The 20,125-nt window shown below is 50.6% G+C and overlaps 2 protein-coding genes across 2 annotated transcripts in view; one reads left to right on the top strand and one right to left on the bottom strand.

The window, feature by feature from the left end:
* Positions 1-277: 277 nt before the first annotated feature.
* Positions 278-6,859, bottom strand: LOC120041960 (calcium-regulated heat stable protein 1-like). Its single transcript, XM_038986837.1, has 3 exons — positions 6,571-6,859; positions 2,411-2,533; positions 278-631 (listed from the first exon to the last, which is right to left on the bottom strand). Exons 1-3 carry the CDS (start codon positions 6,792-6,794, stop codon positions 466-468), a joined length of 513 nt encoding a protein of 170 aa, XP_038842765.1. The 5' UTR covers positions 6,795-6,859; the 3' UTR covers positions 278-465.
* An 819-nt stretch (positions 6,860-7,678) lies between these two features.
* LOC120044110 (proline-rich protein 36-like) overlaps positions 7,679-20,125 on the top strand; it is a 42,683-nt gene continuing 30,236 nt past the window's right edge. Inside the window, exons 1-2 of the mRNA XM_038988699.1 lie at positions 7,679-7,686; positions 9,263-13,670. Coding sequence (XP_038844627.1) covers positions 7,679-7,686; positions 9,263-13,670 — 4,416 coding nt within the window. The remainder of the gene's footprint in view (positions 7,687-9,262; positions 13,671-20,125) is intronic.

Below are 20,125 nucleotides of genomic sequence, written 5' to 3'. Positions count from 1 at the left end.
TGAAAACACACCTCCCATTCACAACATAACCCTCTTATTCTGTTTTATTCAACAGTCACACTCACAAATAGGCCGAGATTCAATCTGATCAGGCGTTGTGGACGATGTGGCTTTTAAAAGGCAATGTTACCGTGTTCGTAGAGACTGCATTACCTCCACAACGCTGCAGATGCTTGAAATGTGGCATCGGTCGACAGGCACTGTGGCATTGAATCCAATTGAACAGCAGATCTCAGTGATATTAGTTCAAACCATGAATAAAAACTACTGAACCATGTCTTGTTAAAGTGATGCAGCTTTATTTGATTAACCTTCCTGTCTAATGATACACGTCTTCCCCATTCAAATACCAACCTTTACATTTCCTCCCACAACAAGCATTAACCCATATGTCCCTTCAGAAAAACTAGAAAGAAGGAAACCCTTTCCCTGTTGACATTTCTCCCCTCCAGACACCTCCGGGACTCAGGAGGAGCTGAGCAGCGCCCCACCCCAGGTCTCGTGCTTCGATCCTGGGTTGAGGTGGGTGATGGTGACATCCACCGCCTGGATCTTCTGGTACTTGGGAGGGATGGAGCACACCTTATAGCTCACCTCATCTCCTTCCATTGGCACGTATTCCCCATCGATACTGTAGAGGGAGGAGGGATGAGTGAGAGATAATACATGCTCATCTTTATCAGTGTGTTCATTTCCAACTGTCTTCTCTCCTAGAACCACGTGTACACGACTCTCCCAGAACCACGTGTACACAACTCTCCTAGAACCACGTGTACACAACTCTCCCAGAACCACGTGTACACAACTCTCCTAGAACCACGTGTACACAACTCTCCCAGAACCACGTGTACACAACTCTCCCAGAACCACGTGTACACGACTCTCCCAGAACCACGTGTACACGACTCTCCCAGAACCACGTGTACACGACTCTCCTAGAAACACGTGTACACGACTCTCCTAGAAACACGTGTACACGACTCTCCTAGAAACACGTGTACACGACTCTCCTAGAACCACGTGTACACAACTTGCCAGACCACAAACATACACTGAGTGTACAACACATTATGGACACCTGTTCTTTCCATTACAGACTGACCAGATGAATCCAGGTGAAAGCTATGATCCCTTATTGATGTCACTCGTCAAATCCACTTCAAACAGTATAGATGAAGGGGAGGAGACAGGTTAAAGAAGGATGTTTAAACCTTGAGACAATTGAGACATGGATTGTGTGTGTGCGCCATTCAAAAGTCACACAAAAAAATAAGAGATTCACTATGAACCCCCAGAGATTCACTATGAACCCAGAGACTCACTATGAACCCAGAGATTCACTATGAACCCAGAGATTCACTATGAACCCCAGAGATTCACTATGAACCCCAGAGATTCACTATGAACCCCAGAGATTCACTATGAACCCCAGAGACTCACTATGAACCCAGAGATTCACTATGAACCCAGAGATTCACTATGAACCCAGAGATTCACTATGAACCCAGAGATTCACTATGACCCAGAGACTCACTATGAACCCAGAGATTCACTATGAACCCAGAGACTGACTATGAACCCAGAGACTCACTATGAACCCAGAGATTCACTATGAACCCAGAGATTCACTATGAACCCAGAGATTCACTATGAACCCAGAGATTCACTATGAACCCAGAGACTGACTACGACCCCAGAGATTCACTACAAACCCAGAGATTCACTACGAACCCAGAGACTGACTATGAACCCAGAGATTCACTATGAACCCAGAGACTGACTATGAACCCAGAGATTGACTATGACCCAGAGATTCACTATGAACCCAGAGATTCACTATGAACCCAGAGACTGCCTATGGGAAACCAGCGTGGCAGTGAGAGCTCCACTTGTTTTCTCGACTCCGCTACGACCAGCCAACCACCCTGATAGGCCAATACTCTGATCCCTGGCACCGCCTCCACCACCATAGAGAAGGATGATTGGGAGATGGGGAGGATGTATAGCACATAATAATATAAATCCTTCAGATGTATGGACTTGAACCAACTGCTGGGAGTCTCCAACTGCAGTAGCCGGCGGCGGGGGAGTGTGAGCATTTTGAACTTGCTACCTTGAGGTTCAGGACGGGACGCTATGTTCCATCGCTCTTGGGGACTAAAAGTACCGGCTGTACCAATCGCTCTGTACTTCTGATACGGTCGACCACTCGAATAGCCTGCTTTTGAAGGAGAGAGAGAATCTCCTCTCTAAAGACGGGCACTAGGACCTCAGGGACCAATGACGCCACGAAAAAGGTGGAAGGACGCACAGCGAACTGCAGACCGTACCCCCTCGTCACCGTCCTCATCACTGGGTGAATGGGAGCTGGTATTATTATGTGTGTTGAGGCTGTGACCCCCAAACTTACTCTGAGATGTGAACAAAGATGTCACTGCCTCCGTCCGCTGGTGTGATGAAGCCGTGTCCTTTAGTCCGAGAGAAACACTTACATACGCCGCTGAACAACGGACCCTCCGCTGCACGCTCCGCCCTACACACACACACACACACACACACACACACACACACACACACACACACACACACACACACACACACACACACACACACACACACACACACACACACACACACACACACACACACACACACACACACACACACAATAAAAGGCAGGCAACATTTTAAAAAAGGAACAATGACAAGCTTGCAACACACATCTAATTATCCAGTATGAATAAGATTTGATATATTTGGTTTCCATTCTTCATTGTAACCACGACGACTCCAAAAACAATATGAGCAGATTAGTCTTCAATAAAGAAATGTTTTGATCAAGTTAATCAGAAAGAATGTTGGTACTTATTTATTTTGATCCAAAGCCAGAAATGAGTGAGTCACTCAGCTTTATGCTGACAAATATAGATGTTGCTCTAAATAGCCTACTAAATAGGCCAAACCTAGATGAATATTAAATTGCCTAAATAAACTAGTACATTTCATTAATTAAATAAATGAACTAGCTCAGGTCTTGTAAATATGGGTAATCTTTTCCCCCTCCCTATCCTCACTGTACTTTCTTTCATTCAGTTTCTTCTTCTCATCAGTAGAGAAGGACTGCCGTGTATCAGAAACTCACTTTCTATAGAGAGGGGCTATCACTCTCACACGGTGGTAAATAAAGACAGTTTGTTATTTAGAATGGTTTATTTATGTTTTTAGAGGGAGAGAAACCAAAAGGCCACCGTGTCTATTTTTCTAAAATCATCAGTCCACATGTCAGGTGTAATTGAGCCATTGTATTTAAGTTCTCTCTCCACTCCAGGACACCCGCCAGCTACATGTTGTTTTGCCTGATGCAGGACTCCAGCGCCAGAGGAGAGAGACTCTCGGACTGAAGCATTCACACCTCCATTCATTTACAAAAGGAGAGTGTAAATAGCTGAGCCTGGTGTGAAAAATCCCCCAATTTGTGCCACAGTTTAGACTAGCGACATATCAGCGTTCTAACTCCCCCTTGTGGTAGTGTGGTGCAATGACAGAAGATGAGGCATAAGCTCACATCTTTTAATTGAGGTACCACTTTAATGTTATGATACATTATATAATGTTATGATATGGGAGCAGTGTTATGATATGGGAGTAGTGGTGTTATGATATGGGAGTAGTGGTATGATATGGGAGTAGTGTTATGATATATTATATAGTGTTATGATATGGGAGTAGTGTTATGATATATAATATAGTGTTATGATACGGGAGTAGTGGTGTTATGATACGGCGCACGGTGTTATGATACGGCGCACGGTGTTATGATACGGGAGTAGTGGTGTTATGATACGGCGCACGGTGTTATGATACGGGAGTAGTGGTGTTATGATACGGGAGTAGTGGTGTTATGATACGGGAGTAGTGGTGTTATGATACGGGAGTAGTGGTGTTATGATACGGGAGTAGTGGTGTTATGATACGGGAGTAGTGGTGTTATGATACGGGAGTAGTGGTGTTATGATACGGGAGTAGTGGTGTTATGATACATGATATGGTGTTATGATACGGCGCACGGTGTTATGATACGGGAGTAGTGGTGTTATGATACATGATATGGTGTTATGATACGGGAGTAGTGGTGTTATGATACGGGAGTAGTGGTGTTATGATACGGGAGTAGTGGTGTTATGATACGGGAGTAGTGGTGTTATGATATATTATATGGTGTTATGATACGGGAGTAGTGGTGTTATGATACGGGAGTAGTGGTGTTATGATACGGGAGTAGTGGTGTTATGATACGGGAGTAGTGGTGTTATGAAACGGGAGTAGTGGTGTTATGAAACGGGAGTAGTGGTGTTATGATACGGGAGTAGTGGTGTTATGATACGGGAGTAGTGGTGTTATGATACGGGAGTAGTGTTATGATACGGGAGTAGTGTTATGATACGGGAGTAGTGTTATGATATGGGGTGGGGGGTAGTGTTGGCAAACAGTTAGTCAACACATTGCCAATGCCAGGATACACTTCCACACTCCATCCCCCAGGTGGCAGCACTAACCGGTCAAAGTGCTGAGCTAAGCCTTGATAAGCACATCAGGTGTTGCCAATTAAGGTGATGGTCAGTCAGTGTCCCAGCTGGAAAAACCGTGAGGAGGATTTCATTGGTGGCCTTGAGGCCTTTGGTTTGGTTTAGAGTCTTTAGTTTGGGCCTTTGGTATGTTTCCTTTATGTACATATTAATGTTTCCTCACCATCTGAACCAATAATAATCCTCTTGGACTGACTGACCACGAGGTCAAGAGAGACAGAGCTGGTCCTGGACCAAGGTAAGGTGTCTCCTGGGTAAATGCAGTCAACAACAGGTCACATACGCTTACTTCTCATATTAATGCACACATCCAATCAGATTACAGACCACGTAGCTAGGACCCCTAGACATAATGAGTCAGGTTACAGACCACGTAGCTAGGACCCCTAGACATAATGAGTCAGGTTACAGACCACGTAGCTAGGACCCCTAGACATAATGAGTCAGGTTACAGACCACGTAGCTAGGACCCCTAGACATAATGAGTCAGGTTACAGACCACGTAGCTAGGACCCCTAGACATAATGAGTCAGGTTACAGACCACGTAGCTAGGACCCCTAGACATAATGAGTCAGGTTACAGACCACGTAGCTAGGACCCCTAGACATAATGAGTCAGGTTACAGACCACGTAGCTAGGACCCCTAGACATAATGAGTCAGGTTACAGACCACGTAGCTAGGACCCCTAGACATAATGAGTCAGGTTACAGACCACGTAGCTAGGACCCCTAGACATAATGAGTCAGGTTACAGACCACGTAGCTAGGACCCCTAGACATAATGAGTCAGGTTACAGACCACGTAGCTAGGACCCCTAGACATAATGAGTCAGGTTACAGACCACGTAGCTAGGACCCCTAGACATAATGAGTCAGGTTACAGACCACGTAGCTAGGACCCCTAGACATAATGAGTCAGGTTACAGACCACGTAGCTAGGACCCCTAGACATAATGAGTCAGGTTACAGACCACGTAGCTAGGACCCCTAGACATAATGAGTCAGGTTACAGACCACGTAGCTAGGACCCCTAGACATAATGAGTCAGGTTACAGACCACGTAGCTAGGACCCCTAGACATAATGAGTCAGGTTACAGACCACGTAGCTAGGACCCCTAGACATAATGAGTCAGGTTACAGACCACGTAGCTAGGACCCCTAGACATAATGAGTCAGGTTACAGACCACGTAGCTAGGACCCCTAGACATAATGAGTCAGGTTACAGACCACGTAGCTAGGACCCCTAGACATAATGAGTCAGGTTACAGACCATGTAGCTAGGACCCCTAGACATAATGAGTCAGGTTACAGACCATGTAGCTAGGACCCCTAGACATCATGAGTCAGGTTACAGACCATGTAGCTAGGACCCCTAGACATAATGAGTCAGGTTACAGACCATGTAGCTAGGACCCCTAGACATAATGAGTCAGGTTACAGACCATGTAGCTAGGACCCCTAGACATAATGAGTCAGGTTACAGACCATGTAGCTAGGACCCCTAGACATAATGAGTCAGGTTACAGACCATGTAGCTAGGACCCCTAGACATAATGAGTCAGGTTACAGACCATGTAGCTAGGACCCCTAGACATAATGAGTCAGGTTACAGACCATGTAGCTAGGACCCCTAGACATCATGAGTCAGGTTACAGACCATGTAGCTAGGACCCCTAGACATAATGAGTCAGGTTACAGACCATGTAGCTAGGACCCCTAGACATAATGAGTCAGGTTACAGACCATGTAGCTAGGACCCCTAGACATAATGAGTCAGGTTACAGACCATGTAGCTAGGACCCCTAGACATAATGAGTCAGGTTACAGACCATGTAGCTAGGACCCCTAGACATCATGAGTCAGGTTACAGACCATGTAGCTAGGACCCCTAGACATAATGAGTTAAGCAGTTTCATAGCTATTGAATTATAACACTAACTAGGTGTGTGTGTGTATGTGTGTGTGTATATGCAGTACTCACGCGGAGCAGGTCCTAGTACGTCTGGTTGGCAGGGGGCTGGGTATGAGGTAACCTCTCATGGGGGAGGGGGAACGGTCTCGGTGCCGGGAGGTGGGCGGGCACAGGGACCCAGGGGAAAACGGAGAGACTGGGGAGACCGGGGAGCCAGGGGCCCTAGAGGTCAGGGGATGGGTCGTAGAGCATGGGGATACTGACCCCTGGATGGGCGTGGCTTCAGAAGACATTGTAGGAGGAAGGGCAGTCGTGACAACCACCTAGAGTAGACAGATGGACAGACAGGCAGACAGACAGACAGAGAGGCAGACAGACAGACAGACAGAGGCAGACAGACAGAGGCAGACAGACAGACAGACAGAGGCAGACAGACAGAGAGACAGACAGACAGAGAGACAGACAGACAGAGAGGCAGACAGACAGAGAGGCAGACAGACAGAGAGGCAGACAGACAGAGAGGCAGACAGACAGAGAGGCAGACAGACAGACAGAGAGGCAGACAGACAGACAGACAGAGAGGCAGACAGACAGAGAGGCAGACAGACAGACAGAGAGGCAGACAGACAGACAGAGAGGCAGACAGACAGACAGAGAGGCAGACAGACAGACAGAGAGGCAGACAGACAGACAGAGAGGCAGACAGACAGACAGAGAGGCAGACAGACAGACAGACAGAGAGGCAGACAGACAGACAGACAGAGAGGCAGACAGACAGAGAGGCAGACAGACAGAGAGGCAGACAGACAGAGAGGCAGACAGACAGAGAGGCAGACAGACAGAGAGGCAGACAGACAGAGAGGCAGACAGAGAGGCAGACAGACAGACAGGAGAGAAAGGGAGGAGAAACCCAGTTGAGTTGTTATACTAACAGACCTGATGATGACATCACAGTTCCAAATGACCCTCTAAACAGTTTACAATAGACAGCAGAGGTGGATGTCGTGACTACAGAGAATACTAAGAGATAAGAGGGAGGGTTGTATCATTTCTATCCCTCCCTCCTAACTCTTTCTCTTGGCCCATCCATCTCTTTCATTTCCTGTTCCACTGTCTAGGAAATGTATTTGGTCTGTCATTTCTTCCCTAGCCTGGGTACCAGTCTGTTTGTGTCATTATGCCACTGTTAGACATGATGCACAAACAGAACTGGGACGTGACCAGGCTATTTCTACTCTACTATGATAGATCAGTAGATCTGGGACCAGGCTAATTCCACTCTACTAGACTCACACTGAAAACTGTGATTTAGCTACATAGGCACTAGCCTGACTGCAGACACACAAACACACCCACTCCAAACCCTGGCCGTCCAATCAGTGTCCTCCTAGGACATTAAGAACCCTCTTCACCATGGCAACACCAATCAAAGAGCTGCCAGGTTCTAGCCCATGGGGCCTGTTCAGGAGGGTTTAATGTTACAGAACATTCAGATAGAAATGTGTAAACACATTTTATATATACAGTTGAAGTCGGAAGTTTACATATACTTAGGTTGGAGTCATTAAAACTCGTTTTTCAACCACTCCACAAATTTCTTGTTAACAAACTATAGTTTTGGCAAGTCGGTTAGGACATCTACTTTGTGTATGACAAGTAATTTTTCCAACAATTGTTTACAGACAGATTATTTCACTTATAATTCACTGTATCACAATTCCAGTGGGTCAGAAGTCTACATACACTAAGTTGACTGTGCCTTTAAACAGCTTGGAAAACTCCAGAAAATTATGTTGTGGCTTTAGAAGCGTCTGATAGGCTAATTGACGTCAATTGGAGGTGTACCTGTGGATGTATTTCAAGGCCTACCTTCAAACTCAGTGCCTCTTTGCTTGACATCATGGGAAAATCAAAAAATCAGCTAAGACCTCAGAAAGAAAATTGTAGACCTCCACAAGTCTGGTTCATCCTTGGGAGCAATTTCCAAACGCCTGAAGGTACCACGTTCATCTGTACAAGCAATAGTACGCAAGTATAAACACCATGGGACCACGCAGCCGTCATACCGCTCAGGAAGGAGACGCGTTTTGTCTCCTAGATATGAACGTACTTTGGTGTGAAAAGTGCTAATCAATCCCAGAACAACAGCAAAGGATCTTGTGAAGATGCTGGAGGAAACAGGTACAAAAGTATCTATATCCACAGTAAAACGAGTCCTATATCGACATAACCTGAAAGGCCGCTCAGCAAGGAAGAAGCCACTGCTCCAAAACCGCCATAAAAAAGCCAGACTACAGTTTGCAACTGCACATGGGGACAAAGATCGTACTTTTTTGAGAAATGTCCTCTGGTCTGATGAAACAAAATTAGAACTGTTTGGCCATAATGACCATGATTATGTTTAGAGGATAAAGGGGGAGACTTGCAAGCCGAAGAACACCATCCCAACCGTGAAGCATGGGGGTGGCAGCATCATGTTGTGGGGGTGCTTTGCTGCAGGAGGGACTGGTGCACTTCACAAAATAGATGGCATCATGAGGCAGGAAAATTATGTGGATATATTAAAGCAACATTTTTACTAGGATTAAATGTCAGGAGAAATACTGAATTTAAATGTATTTGGCTAAGGTGTAAGTAAACTTACGACTTCAACTGTATGTCATTCAGCAAACACTTTTATCCAAAGCAACTTAGTCATGCGTGCCAACATTTACCATATGGGTGGTCCCTGGGATTGAACCCACAACCCTGGTGTTGCAAGAGCCCCGCTCTACCGACCGAGCCGCGCTCTACCGCGCTCTACCGACCGAGCCGCGCTCTACCGACCGAGCCCCGCTCTACCGACCGAGCCCCGCTCTACCGACCGAGCCGCGCTCTACCGACCGAGCCGCGCTCTACCGACCGAGCCGCGCTCTACCGACCGAGCCGCGCTCTACCGACCGAGCCCCGCTCTACCGACCGAGCCCCGCTCTGCCCCGCTCTGCCGACCGAGCCGCGCTCTGCCGACCGAGCCGCGCTCTGCCACGCTCTACCGACCGAGCCGCGCTCTACCGACCGAGCCGCGCTCTGCCGACCGAGCCCCGCTCTGCCGACCGAGCCCCGCTCTGCCGACCGAGCCCCGCTCTGCCGACCGAGCCGCGCTCTGCCGACCGAGCCCCGCTCTGCCGACCGAGCCCCGCTCTGCCGACCGAGCCGCGCTCTGCCGACCGAGCCGCGCTCTGCCGACCGAGCCGCGCTCTGCCACGCTCTACCGACCGAGCCCCGCTCTACCGACCGAGCCCCGGTCTACCGACCGAGCCCCGCTCTACCCCGCTCTACCGACCGAGCCCCGCTCTACCGACCGAGCCCCGCTCTACCCCGCTCTGCCGACCGAGCCGCGCTCTGCCGACCGAGCCGCGCTCTGCCACGCTCTACCGACCGAGCCCCGGTCTACCGACCGAGCCCCGGTCTACCCCGCTCTGCCGACCGAGCCCCGCTCTGCCGACCGAGCCCCGCTCTGCCGACCGAGCCCCGCTCTGCCGACCGAGCCCCGCTCTACCCCGCTCTGCCGACCGAGCCCCGCTCTGCCGACCGAGCCCCGCCCGAGCCCCGCTCTGCCGACCGAGCCCCGCTCTGCCGACCGAGCCCCGCTCTGCCGACCGAGCCCCCGCTCTGCCGACCAAGCCCCGCTCTACCGCGCTCTGCCGACCGAGCCCCGCTCTGCCGACCGAGCCCCGCTCTGCCGACCGAGCCCCGCTCTGCCGACCGAGCCCCGCTCTACCCCGCTCTGCCGACCGAGCCCCGCTCTGCCGACCGAGCCCCGCTCTGCCGCGCTCTGCCGACCGAGCCCCGCTCTGCCGACCGAGCCCCGCTCTGCCGACCGAGCCCCGCTCTGCCGACCGAGCCCCGCTCTGCCGACCGAGCCCCGCTCTGCCGACCGAGCCCCGCTCTACCGCGCTCTGCCGACCGAGCCCCGCTCTGCCGACCGAGCCCCGCTCTGCCGACCGAGCCCCGCTCTACCCCGCTCTGCCGACCGAGCCCCGCTCTGCCGACCGAGCCCCGCCCGAGCCCCGCTCTGCCGACCGAGCCCCGCTCTGCCGACCGAGCCCCGCTCTGCCGACCGAGCCCCGCTCTACCGCGCTCTGCCGACCGAGCCCCGCTCTACCGCGCTCTGCCGACCGAGCCCCGCTCTGCCGACCGAGCCCCGCTCTGCCGCGCTCTGCCGACCGAGCCCCCGCTCTGCCGCGCTCTGCCGACCGAGCCCCGCTCTGCCGACCGAGCCCCGCTCTGCCGACCGAGCCCCGCTCTGCCGACCGAGCCCCGCTCTGCCGCGCTCTGCCGACCGAGCCCCGCTCTGCCGACCGAGCCCCGCTCTGCCGACCGAGCCCCGCTCTGCCGACCGAGCCCCGCTCTACCCCGCTCTACCCCGCTCTGCCGACCGAGCCCCGCTCTGCCGACCGAGCGAGCCCCGCTCTGCCGACCGACCGAGCCGACCGACCCCGCTCTGCCGACCGACCCCGCTCTACCCCGCTCTGCCGGCCGAGCCCCGCTCTACCTGCCGGCCGAGCCCCGCTCTACCTGCCGGCCGAGCCCCGCTCTACCTGCCGGCCGAGCCCCGCTCTACCTGCCGGCCGAGCCCCGCTCTACCTGCCGGCCGAGCCCCGCTCTACCTGCCGGCCGAGCCCCGCTCTACCTGCCTGCCGAGCCCCGCTCTACCTGCCTGCCGAGCCCCGCTCTTCCTGCCGGCCGAGCCCCGCTCTTCCTGCCGGCCGAGCCCCGCTCTTCCTGCCGGCCGAGCCCCGCTCTTCCTGCCGACCGAGCCCCGCTCTTCCTGCCGACCGAGCCCCGCTCTTCCTGCCGACCGAGCCCCGCTCTTCCTGCCGACCGAGCCCCGCTCTTCCTGCCGACCGAGCCCCGCTCTTCCTGCCGACCGAGCCCCGCTCTGCCGACCGAGCCCCGCTCTGCCGACCGAGCCCCGCTCTGCCGACCGAGCCCCGCTCTACCCCGCTCTACCTACCGACCGAGCCCCGCTCTACCTACCGACCGAGCCCCGCTCTACCTACCGACCGAGCCCCGCTCTACCTACCGACCGAGCCCCGCTCTACCTACCGACCGAGCCCCGCTCTACCTACCGACCGAGCCCCGCTCTACCTACCGACCGAGCCCCGCTCTACCCCGCTCTACCTGCCGACCGAGCCCCGCTCTACCTGCCGACCGAGCCCCGCTCTACCTGCCGACCGAGCCCCGCTCTACCTGCCGACCGAGCCCCGCTCCGCCGACCGAGCCCCGCTCCGCCGACCGAGCCGCGCTCTGCCGCGCTCCGCCGACCGAGCCGCGCTCTGCCGCGCTCCGCCGACCGAGCCGCGCTCTGCCGCGCTCCGCCGACCGAGCCGCGCTCCGCCGACCGAGCCGCGCTCCGCCGACCGAGCCGCGCTCCGCCGACCGAGCCCCGCTCTGCCGCGCTCTGCCGACCGAGCCCCGCTCTGCCGCGCTCTGCCGACCGAGCCCCGCTCTGCCGACCGAGCCCCGCTCTGCCGACCGAGCCCCGCTCTGCCGACCGAGCCCCGCTCTGCCGACCGAGCCCCGCTCTGCCGGCCGACCGAGCCCCGCTCTGCCGGCCGACCGAGCCCCGCTCTACCCCGCTCTGCCGGCCGACCGAGCCCCGGCCGAGCCCCGCTCTGCCGGCCGACCGAGCCCCGCTCTGCCGGCCGACCGAGCCCCGCTCTGCCGGCCGACCGAGCCCCGCTCTGCCGGCCGACCGAGCCCCGCTCTGCCGGCCGACCGAGCCCCGCTCTGCCGGCCGACCGAGCCCCGCTCTGCCGGCCGACCGAGCCCCGCTCTGCCGGCCGACCGAGCCCCGCTCTGCCGGCCGACCGAGCCCCGCTCTGCCGGCCGACCGAGCCCCCGCTCTGCCGGCCGACCGAGCCCCGCTCTGCCGGCCGACCGAGCCCCGCTCTTGCCGGCCGACCGAGCCCCGCTCTGCCGACCGACCGAGCCCCGCTCTGCCGACCGACCGAGCCCCGCTCTGCCGGCCGACCGAGCCCCGCTCTGCCGGCCGACCGAGCCCCGCTCTGCCGGCCGCCGAGCCCCGCTCTGCCTGCCGGCCGAGCCCCGCTCTGCCGCCGGCCGAGCCCGCTCTGCCTGCCGGCCGAGCCCCGCTCTGCCTGCCGGCCGAGCCCCGCTCTGCTGCCGGCCGAGCCCCGCTCTGCCTGCCGGCCGAGCCCCGCTCTGCCTGCCGGCCGAGCCCCGCTCTGCCTGCCGGCCGAGCCCCGCTCTGCCTGCCGGCCGAGCCCCGCTCTGCCTGCCGGCCGAGCCCCGCTCTGCCTGCCGGCCGAGCCCCGCTCTACCTGCCGGCCGAGCCCCGCTCTACCTGCCGGCCGAGCCCCGCTCTACCTGCCGGCCGAGCCCGCTCTACCTGCCGGCCGAGCCCCGCTCTACCTGCCGGCCGAGCCCCGCTCTTCCTGCCGGCCGAGCCCCGCTCTTCCTGCCGGCCGACTGCCTGCCGCCCGCTCTTCCTGCCGGCCGAGGCCCCGCTCTTCCTGCGCCGAGCCCCGCTCTTTCCTGCCGGCCGAGCCCCGCTCTTCCTGCCGACCGAGCCCCGCTCTTCCTGCCGACCGAGCCCCGCTCTTCCTGCCGACCGAGCCCCGCTCTTCCTGCCGACCGAGCCCCGCTCTTTCTCTGCCGACCGGCCCCCGCTCTTCCTGCCGACCGAGCCCCGCTCTTCCTGCCGACCGAGCCCGCTCTACCCCGCTCTACCTACCGACCGAGCCCCGCTCTACTACCGCCGAGCCCCGCCTACCTACCACCGAGCCCCGCTCTACCTACCACCGAGCCCCGCTCTACCTACCGACCAGCCCGGCTCTACCTACCGACCGAGCCCCGCTCTACTACCGACCGAGCCCCGCTCTACCTACCGACCGAGCCCCGCTCTACCTAACCGACCGAGCCCCGCTCTAAACCCCGCTCTAACCTGCCGACGAGCCCCGCTCTACCTGCCGACGCGCCCCGCTCTACCTGCCGACCGAGCCCCGCTCTACCTGCCGACCGAGCCCCGCTCTACCTGCCACCGAGCCCCGCTCTACCTGCCGACCGAGCCCCGCTCCGCCGACCGAGCCCCGCTCCGCGACCGAGCCCCGCTCCGCCGACCGAGCCCGCTCCGCCGCGCTCCGCCGACCGAGCCGCGCTCTCATGTGACCAATGTTGCTTTGTAGCCTCTACAGATGAAACACTATGGAGTCTTAAAGGAGGCCTGTAGCCTCTACAGATGAAACACTATGGAGTCATGGATACATTCCACAATGGAAACAAGTCGACACTATGTAGTGTGTCCACAATGGAAACAAGTCGACACTATGTAGTGTGTCCACAATGGAAACAAGTCGACACTATGTAGTGTGTCCACAATGGAAACAAGTCGACACTATGTAGTGTGTCCACAATGGAAACAAGTCGACACGTTGAGTTATCCTCCATGATTCTAGATGCAGCGTTTCCACTTGAGTAGCTGAATTATAGTCCTGTACCAGTGAATCACTGTTTAATAGTGTGGACACTAACCAGCAGGACACTACAGCTGAATTATAGTCTGTACCAGTGAATCACTGTTTAATAGTGTAGACACTAACCAGGACACTACAGCTGAATTATAGTCTGTACCAGTGAATCACTGTTTAATAGTGTAGACACTAACCAGGACACTACAGCTGAATTATAGTCCTGTACCAGTGAATCACTGTTTAATAGTGTAGACACTAACCAGGACACTACAGCTGAATTATAGTCCTGTACCAGTGAATCACTGTTTAATAGTGTAGACACTAACCAGGACACTACAGCTGAATTATAGTCTGTACCAGTGAATCACTGTTTAATAGTGTAGACACTAACCAGGACACTACAGCTGAATTATAGTCTGTACCAGTGAATCACTGTTTAATAGTGTAGACACTAACCAAGACACTACAGCTGAATTATAGTCTGTACCAGTGAATCACTGTTTAATAGTGTAGACACTAACCAGGACACTACAGCTGAATTATAGTCTGTCCCAGTGATCACTGTTTAATAGTGTAGACACTAACCAGACACTACAGCTGAATTATAGTCTGTACCAGTGAATCACTGTTAATAGTGTAGACACTAACAGGACACTACAGCTGAATTATAGTCCTGTACCAGTGAATCACTGTTTAATAGTGTAGACACTAACCAGACACTACAGCTGAATTATAGTCTGTACCAGTGAATCACTGTTTAATAGTGTAGACACTAACCAGGACACTACAGCTGAATTATAGTCTGTACCAGTGATCACTGTTTAATAGTGTAGACACTAACCAAGACACTACAGCTGAATTAAGTCTGTACCAGTGAATCACGTTTAATAGTGTAGACACTAACCAGGACACTACAGCTGAATTATAGTCTGTACCAGTGATCACTGTTTAATAGTGTGGACACTAACCAGGACACTACAGCTGAATTATAGTCTGTACCAGTGAATCACTGTTTAATAGTGTAGACACTAACCAGGACACTACAGCTGAATTATAGTCCTGTATCAATGAATCACTGTTTAATAGTGTAGACACTAACCAGGACACTACAGCTGAATTATAGTCCTGTACCAGTGAATCACTGTTTAATAGTGTGGACACTAACCAGCAGGACACTACAGCTGAATTATAGTCTGTACCAGTGAATTACTGTTTAATAGTGTAGACACTAACCAGGACACTACAGCTGAATTATAGTCCTGTACCAGTGAATCACTGTTTAATAGTGTGGACACTAACCAGCAGGACACTACACTGAATTATAGTCTGTTACCAGTGAATCACTGTTTAAATAGTGTAGACACTAACCAGGACACTACAGCTGAATTATAGTCTGTACCAGTGAATCACTGTTTAATAGTGTAGACACTAACCAGGACACTACAGCTGAATTATAGTCCTGTACCAGTGAATCACTGTTTAATAGTGTAGACACTAACCAGGACACTACAGCTGAATTATAGTCTGTACCAGTGAATCCTGTTTAATAGTGTAGACACTAACCAGGACACTACAGCTGAATTATAGTCCTGTACCAGTGAATTACTGTTTAATAGTGTAGACACAACCAGGACACTACAGCTGAATTATAGTCCTGTACCATGAATACTGTTTAATAGTGTAGACACTAACCAGGACACTACAGCTGAATTATAGTCTGTACCAGTGAATCACTGTTTAATAGTGTGGACACTAACCAGCAGGACACTACAGCTGAATTATAGTCTGTACCAGTGAATTACTGTTTAATAGTGTAGACACTAACCAGGACACTACAGCTGAATTATAGTCCTGTACCAGTGAATCACTGTTTAATAGTGTAGACACTAACCAGGACACTACAGCTGAATTATAGTCCTGTACCAGTGAATCACTGTTTATTAGTATAGACACTAACCAGGACACTACAGCTGAATTATAGTCTGTACCAGTGAATCACTGTTTAATAGTGTGGACACTAACCAGCAGGACACTACAGCTGAATTATAGTCCTGTACCAGTGAATTACTGTTTAATAGTGTAGACACTAACCAGGACACTACAGCTGAATTATAGTCCTGTACCAGTGAATCACTGTTTAATAGTGTGGACACTAACCAGCAGGACACTACAGCTGAATTATAGTCTGTACCAGTGAATCACTGTTTAATAGTATAGACACTAACCAGCAGGACATACAGCTGAATTATAGTCCTGTACCAGTGAATCCCTGTTTAATAGTGTAGACACTAACCAGGACACTACAGCTGAATTATAGTCTGTACCAGTGAATCACTGTTTATAGTGTAGACACTAACCAGGACACTACAGCTGAATTATAGTCCTGTACCAGTGAATCACTGTTTAATAGTGTAGACACTAACCAGGACACTACAGCTGAATTATAGTCCTGTACCATAATCACTGTTTAATAGTGTAGTCACTAACCAGGACACTACAGCTGAATTATAGTCCTGTACCAGTGAATCACTGTTTAATAGTGTAGACACTAACCAGGACACTACAGCTGAATTATAGTCTGTACCAGTAAATCACTGTTTATTAGTGTAGACACTAACCAGGACACTACAGCTGAATTATAGTCCTGTACCAGTGAATCACTGTTTAATAGTGTAGACACTAACCAGGACACTACAGCTGAATTATAGTCTGTACCAGTGAATCACTGTTTAATAGTGTGGACACTAACCACCAGGACACTACAGCTGAATTATAGTCTGTACCAGTGAATCACTGTTTTAATAGTGTGTGGACACTAACCAGCAGGACACTACAGCTGAATTATAGTCCTGTACCAGTGAATTACTGTTTAATAGTGTAGACACTAACCACAGGACACTACAGTGAATTATAGTCTGTACCAGTGAATCACTGTTTAATAGTGTAGACACTAACCAGGACACTACAGCTGAATTATAGTCCTGTACCAGTGAATCACTGTTTAATAGTGTGGACACTAACCAGGACACTACAGCTGAATTATAGTCCTGTACCATTGAATCACTGTTTAATAGTGTAACACTAACCAGCAGGACACTACAGCTGAATTATAGTCCTGTACCAGTGAATCACTGTTTAATAGTGTAGACACTAACCAGGACACTACAGCTGAATTATAGTCTGTACCAGTGAATTACTGTTTAATAGTGTAGACACTAACCAGGACACTACAGCTGAATTATAGTCTGTACCAGTGATCACTGTTTAATAGTGTAGACACTAACCACCGGACACTACAGCTGAATTATAGTCCTGTACCAGTGAATCACTGTTTAATATGTGTAGACACTAACCAGGACACTACAGCTGAATTATAGTCTGTACCAGTGAATCACTGTTTAATAGTGTAGACACTAACCAGGACACTACAGCTGAATTATAGTCTGTACCAGTGAATCACTGTTTAATAGTGTAGACACTAACCAGGACACTACAGCTGAATTATAGTCTGTACCAGTGAATCACTGTTTAATAGTGTAGACACTAACCAGACACTACAGCTGAATTATAGTCTGTACCAGTGAATCACTGTTTAATAGTGTAGACACTAACCAGGACACTACAGCTGAATTATAGTCTGTACCAGTGAATCACTGTTTATAGTGTAGACACTAACCAGGACACTACAGCTGAATTATAGTCCTGTACCAGTGAATCACTGTTTAATAGTGTAGACACTAACCAGGACACTACAGCTGAATTATAGTCCTGTACCAGTGAATCACTGTTTAATAGTGTGGACACTAACCGCAGACACTACAGCTGAATTATAGTCTGTACCAGTGAATTACTGTTTAATAGTGTAGACACTAACCAGCAGGACACTACAGCTGAATTATAGTCTGTACCAGTGAATCACTGTTTAATAGTGTGGACACTAACCACCAGGACACTACAGCTGAATTATAGTCTGTACCAGTGAATCACTGTTTAATAGTGTAGACACTAACCAGGACACTACAGCTGAATTATAGTCTGTACCAGTGAATCACTGTTTAATAGTGTAGACACTAACCAGGACACTACAGCGAATTATAGTCCTGTACCAGTGAATCACTGTTTAATAGTGTAGACACTAACCAGGACACTACAGCTGAATTATAGTCTGTACCAGTGAATCACTGTTTAATAGTGTAGACACTAACCAGGACACTACAGCTGAATTATAGTCTGTACCAGTGAATCACTGTTTAATAGTGTAGACACTAACCAGGACACTACAGCTGAATTTAGTCTGTACCAGTGAATCACTGTTTAAAGTGTAGACACTAACCAGGACACTACAGCTGAATTATAGTCCTGTACCAGTGAATTACTGTTTAATAGTGTAGACACTAACCAGGACACTACAGCTGAATTTAAGTCTGTACCAGTGATTACTGTTTAATAGTGTGGACACTAACCAGCAGGACACTACAGCTGAATTATAGTCTGTACCAGTGAATTACTGTTTAATAGTGTAGACACTAACCAGCAGGACACTACAGCTGAATTATAGTCCTGTACCCAGTGAATCTGTTTAATAGTGTAGACACTAACCAGGACACTACAGCTGAATTATAGTCCTGTACCAGTGAATCACTGTTTTATTAGTATAGACACTAACCAGGACACTACAGCTGAATTATAGTCTGTACCAGTGAATCACTGTTAATAGTGTAGACACTAACCAGGACACTACAGCTGAATTATAGTCTGTACCAGTGAATCACTGTTTAATAGTGTAGACACTAACCAGGACACTACAGCTAATTATAGTCCTGTACCAGTGAATCAACTGTTTAAATATGTGGACACTAACCAGCAGGACACTACAGCTGAATTATAGTCCTGTACCAGTGAATTACTGTTTAATAGTGTAGACACTAACCAGGACACTACAGCTGAATTATAGTCCTGTACCATTGAATCACTGTTTAATAGTGTGGACACTACCACAGGACACTACAGCTGAATTATAGTCTGTACCAGTGAATCACTGTTTAATAGTGTAGACACTAACCAGGACACTACAGCTGAATTATAGTCCTGTCCAGTGAATCACTGTTTATTAGTGTAGACACTAACCAGGACACTACAGCTGATTATAGTCCTGTACCAGTGAATCACTGTTTAAATATATAGACACTAACCAGCAGGACACTACAGCTGAATTATAGTCCTGTACCAGTGAATCACTGTTTAATAGTGTAGACACTAACCAGGACACTACAGCTGAATTATAGTCTGTACCAGTGAATCACTGTTTAATAGTGTAGACACTAACCAGGACACTAAGCTGAATTATAGTCCTGTACCAGTGAATCACTGTTTAATAGTGTAGACACTAACCAGGACACTACAGCTGAATTATAGTCTGTACCAGTAAATCACTGTTTAATAGTGTAGTCACTAACCAGGACACTACAGCTGAATTATAGTCCTGTACCAGTGAATCACTGTTTAATAGTGTAGACACTAACCAGGACACTACAGCTGAATTATAGTCTGTACCAGTAAATCACTGTTTATTAGTGTAGACACTAACCAGGACACTACAGCTGAATTATAGTCCTGTACCAGTGAATCACTGTTTAATAGTGTAGACACTAACCAGGACACTACAGCTGAATTATATCTTGTACCAGTGAATCACTGTTTAATAGTGTGGACACTAACCAGCAGGAACTACAGCTGATTATAGTCTGTACCAGTGAATTACTGTTTAATAGTGTAGACACTAACCAGCAGGACACTAACAGCGAATTATAGTCTGTACCAGTGAATCACTGTTTTTAATAGTGTAGACACTAACCAGGACACTACAGCTGAATTATAGTCCTGTACCAGTGAATCACTGTTTAATAGTGTGGACACTAACCAGGACACTACAGCTGAATTATAGTCCTGTACCAGTGAATCACTGTTTAATAGTGTAGACACTAACCAGCAGGACACTACAGCTGAATTATAGTCCTGTACCAGTGAATCACTGTTTAATAGTGTAGACACTAACCAGGACACTACAGCTGAATTATAGTCTGTACCAGTGAATCACTGTTTATTAGTGTAGACACTAACCACCAGGACACTACAGCTGAATTATAGTT

The sequence above is a fragment of the Salvelinus namaycush genome, chromosome 3, assembly GCF_016432855.1.
Source record: "Salvelinus namaycush isolate Seneca chromosome 3, SaNama_1.0, whole genome shotgun sequence".
In the NCBI taxonomy this organism is placed as follows: domain Eukaryota; kingdom Metazoa; phylum Chordata; class Actinopteri; order Salmoniformes; family Salmonidae; genus Salvelinus; species Salvelinus namaycush.
The sequence above is the reverse complement of the archived record's forward strand: the minus strand, read 5'-3'. Positions and strand labels throughout refer to the sequence as shown.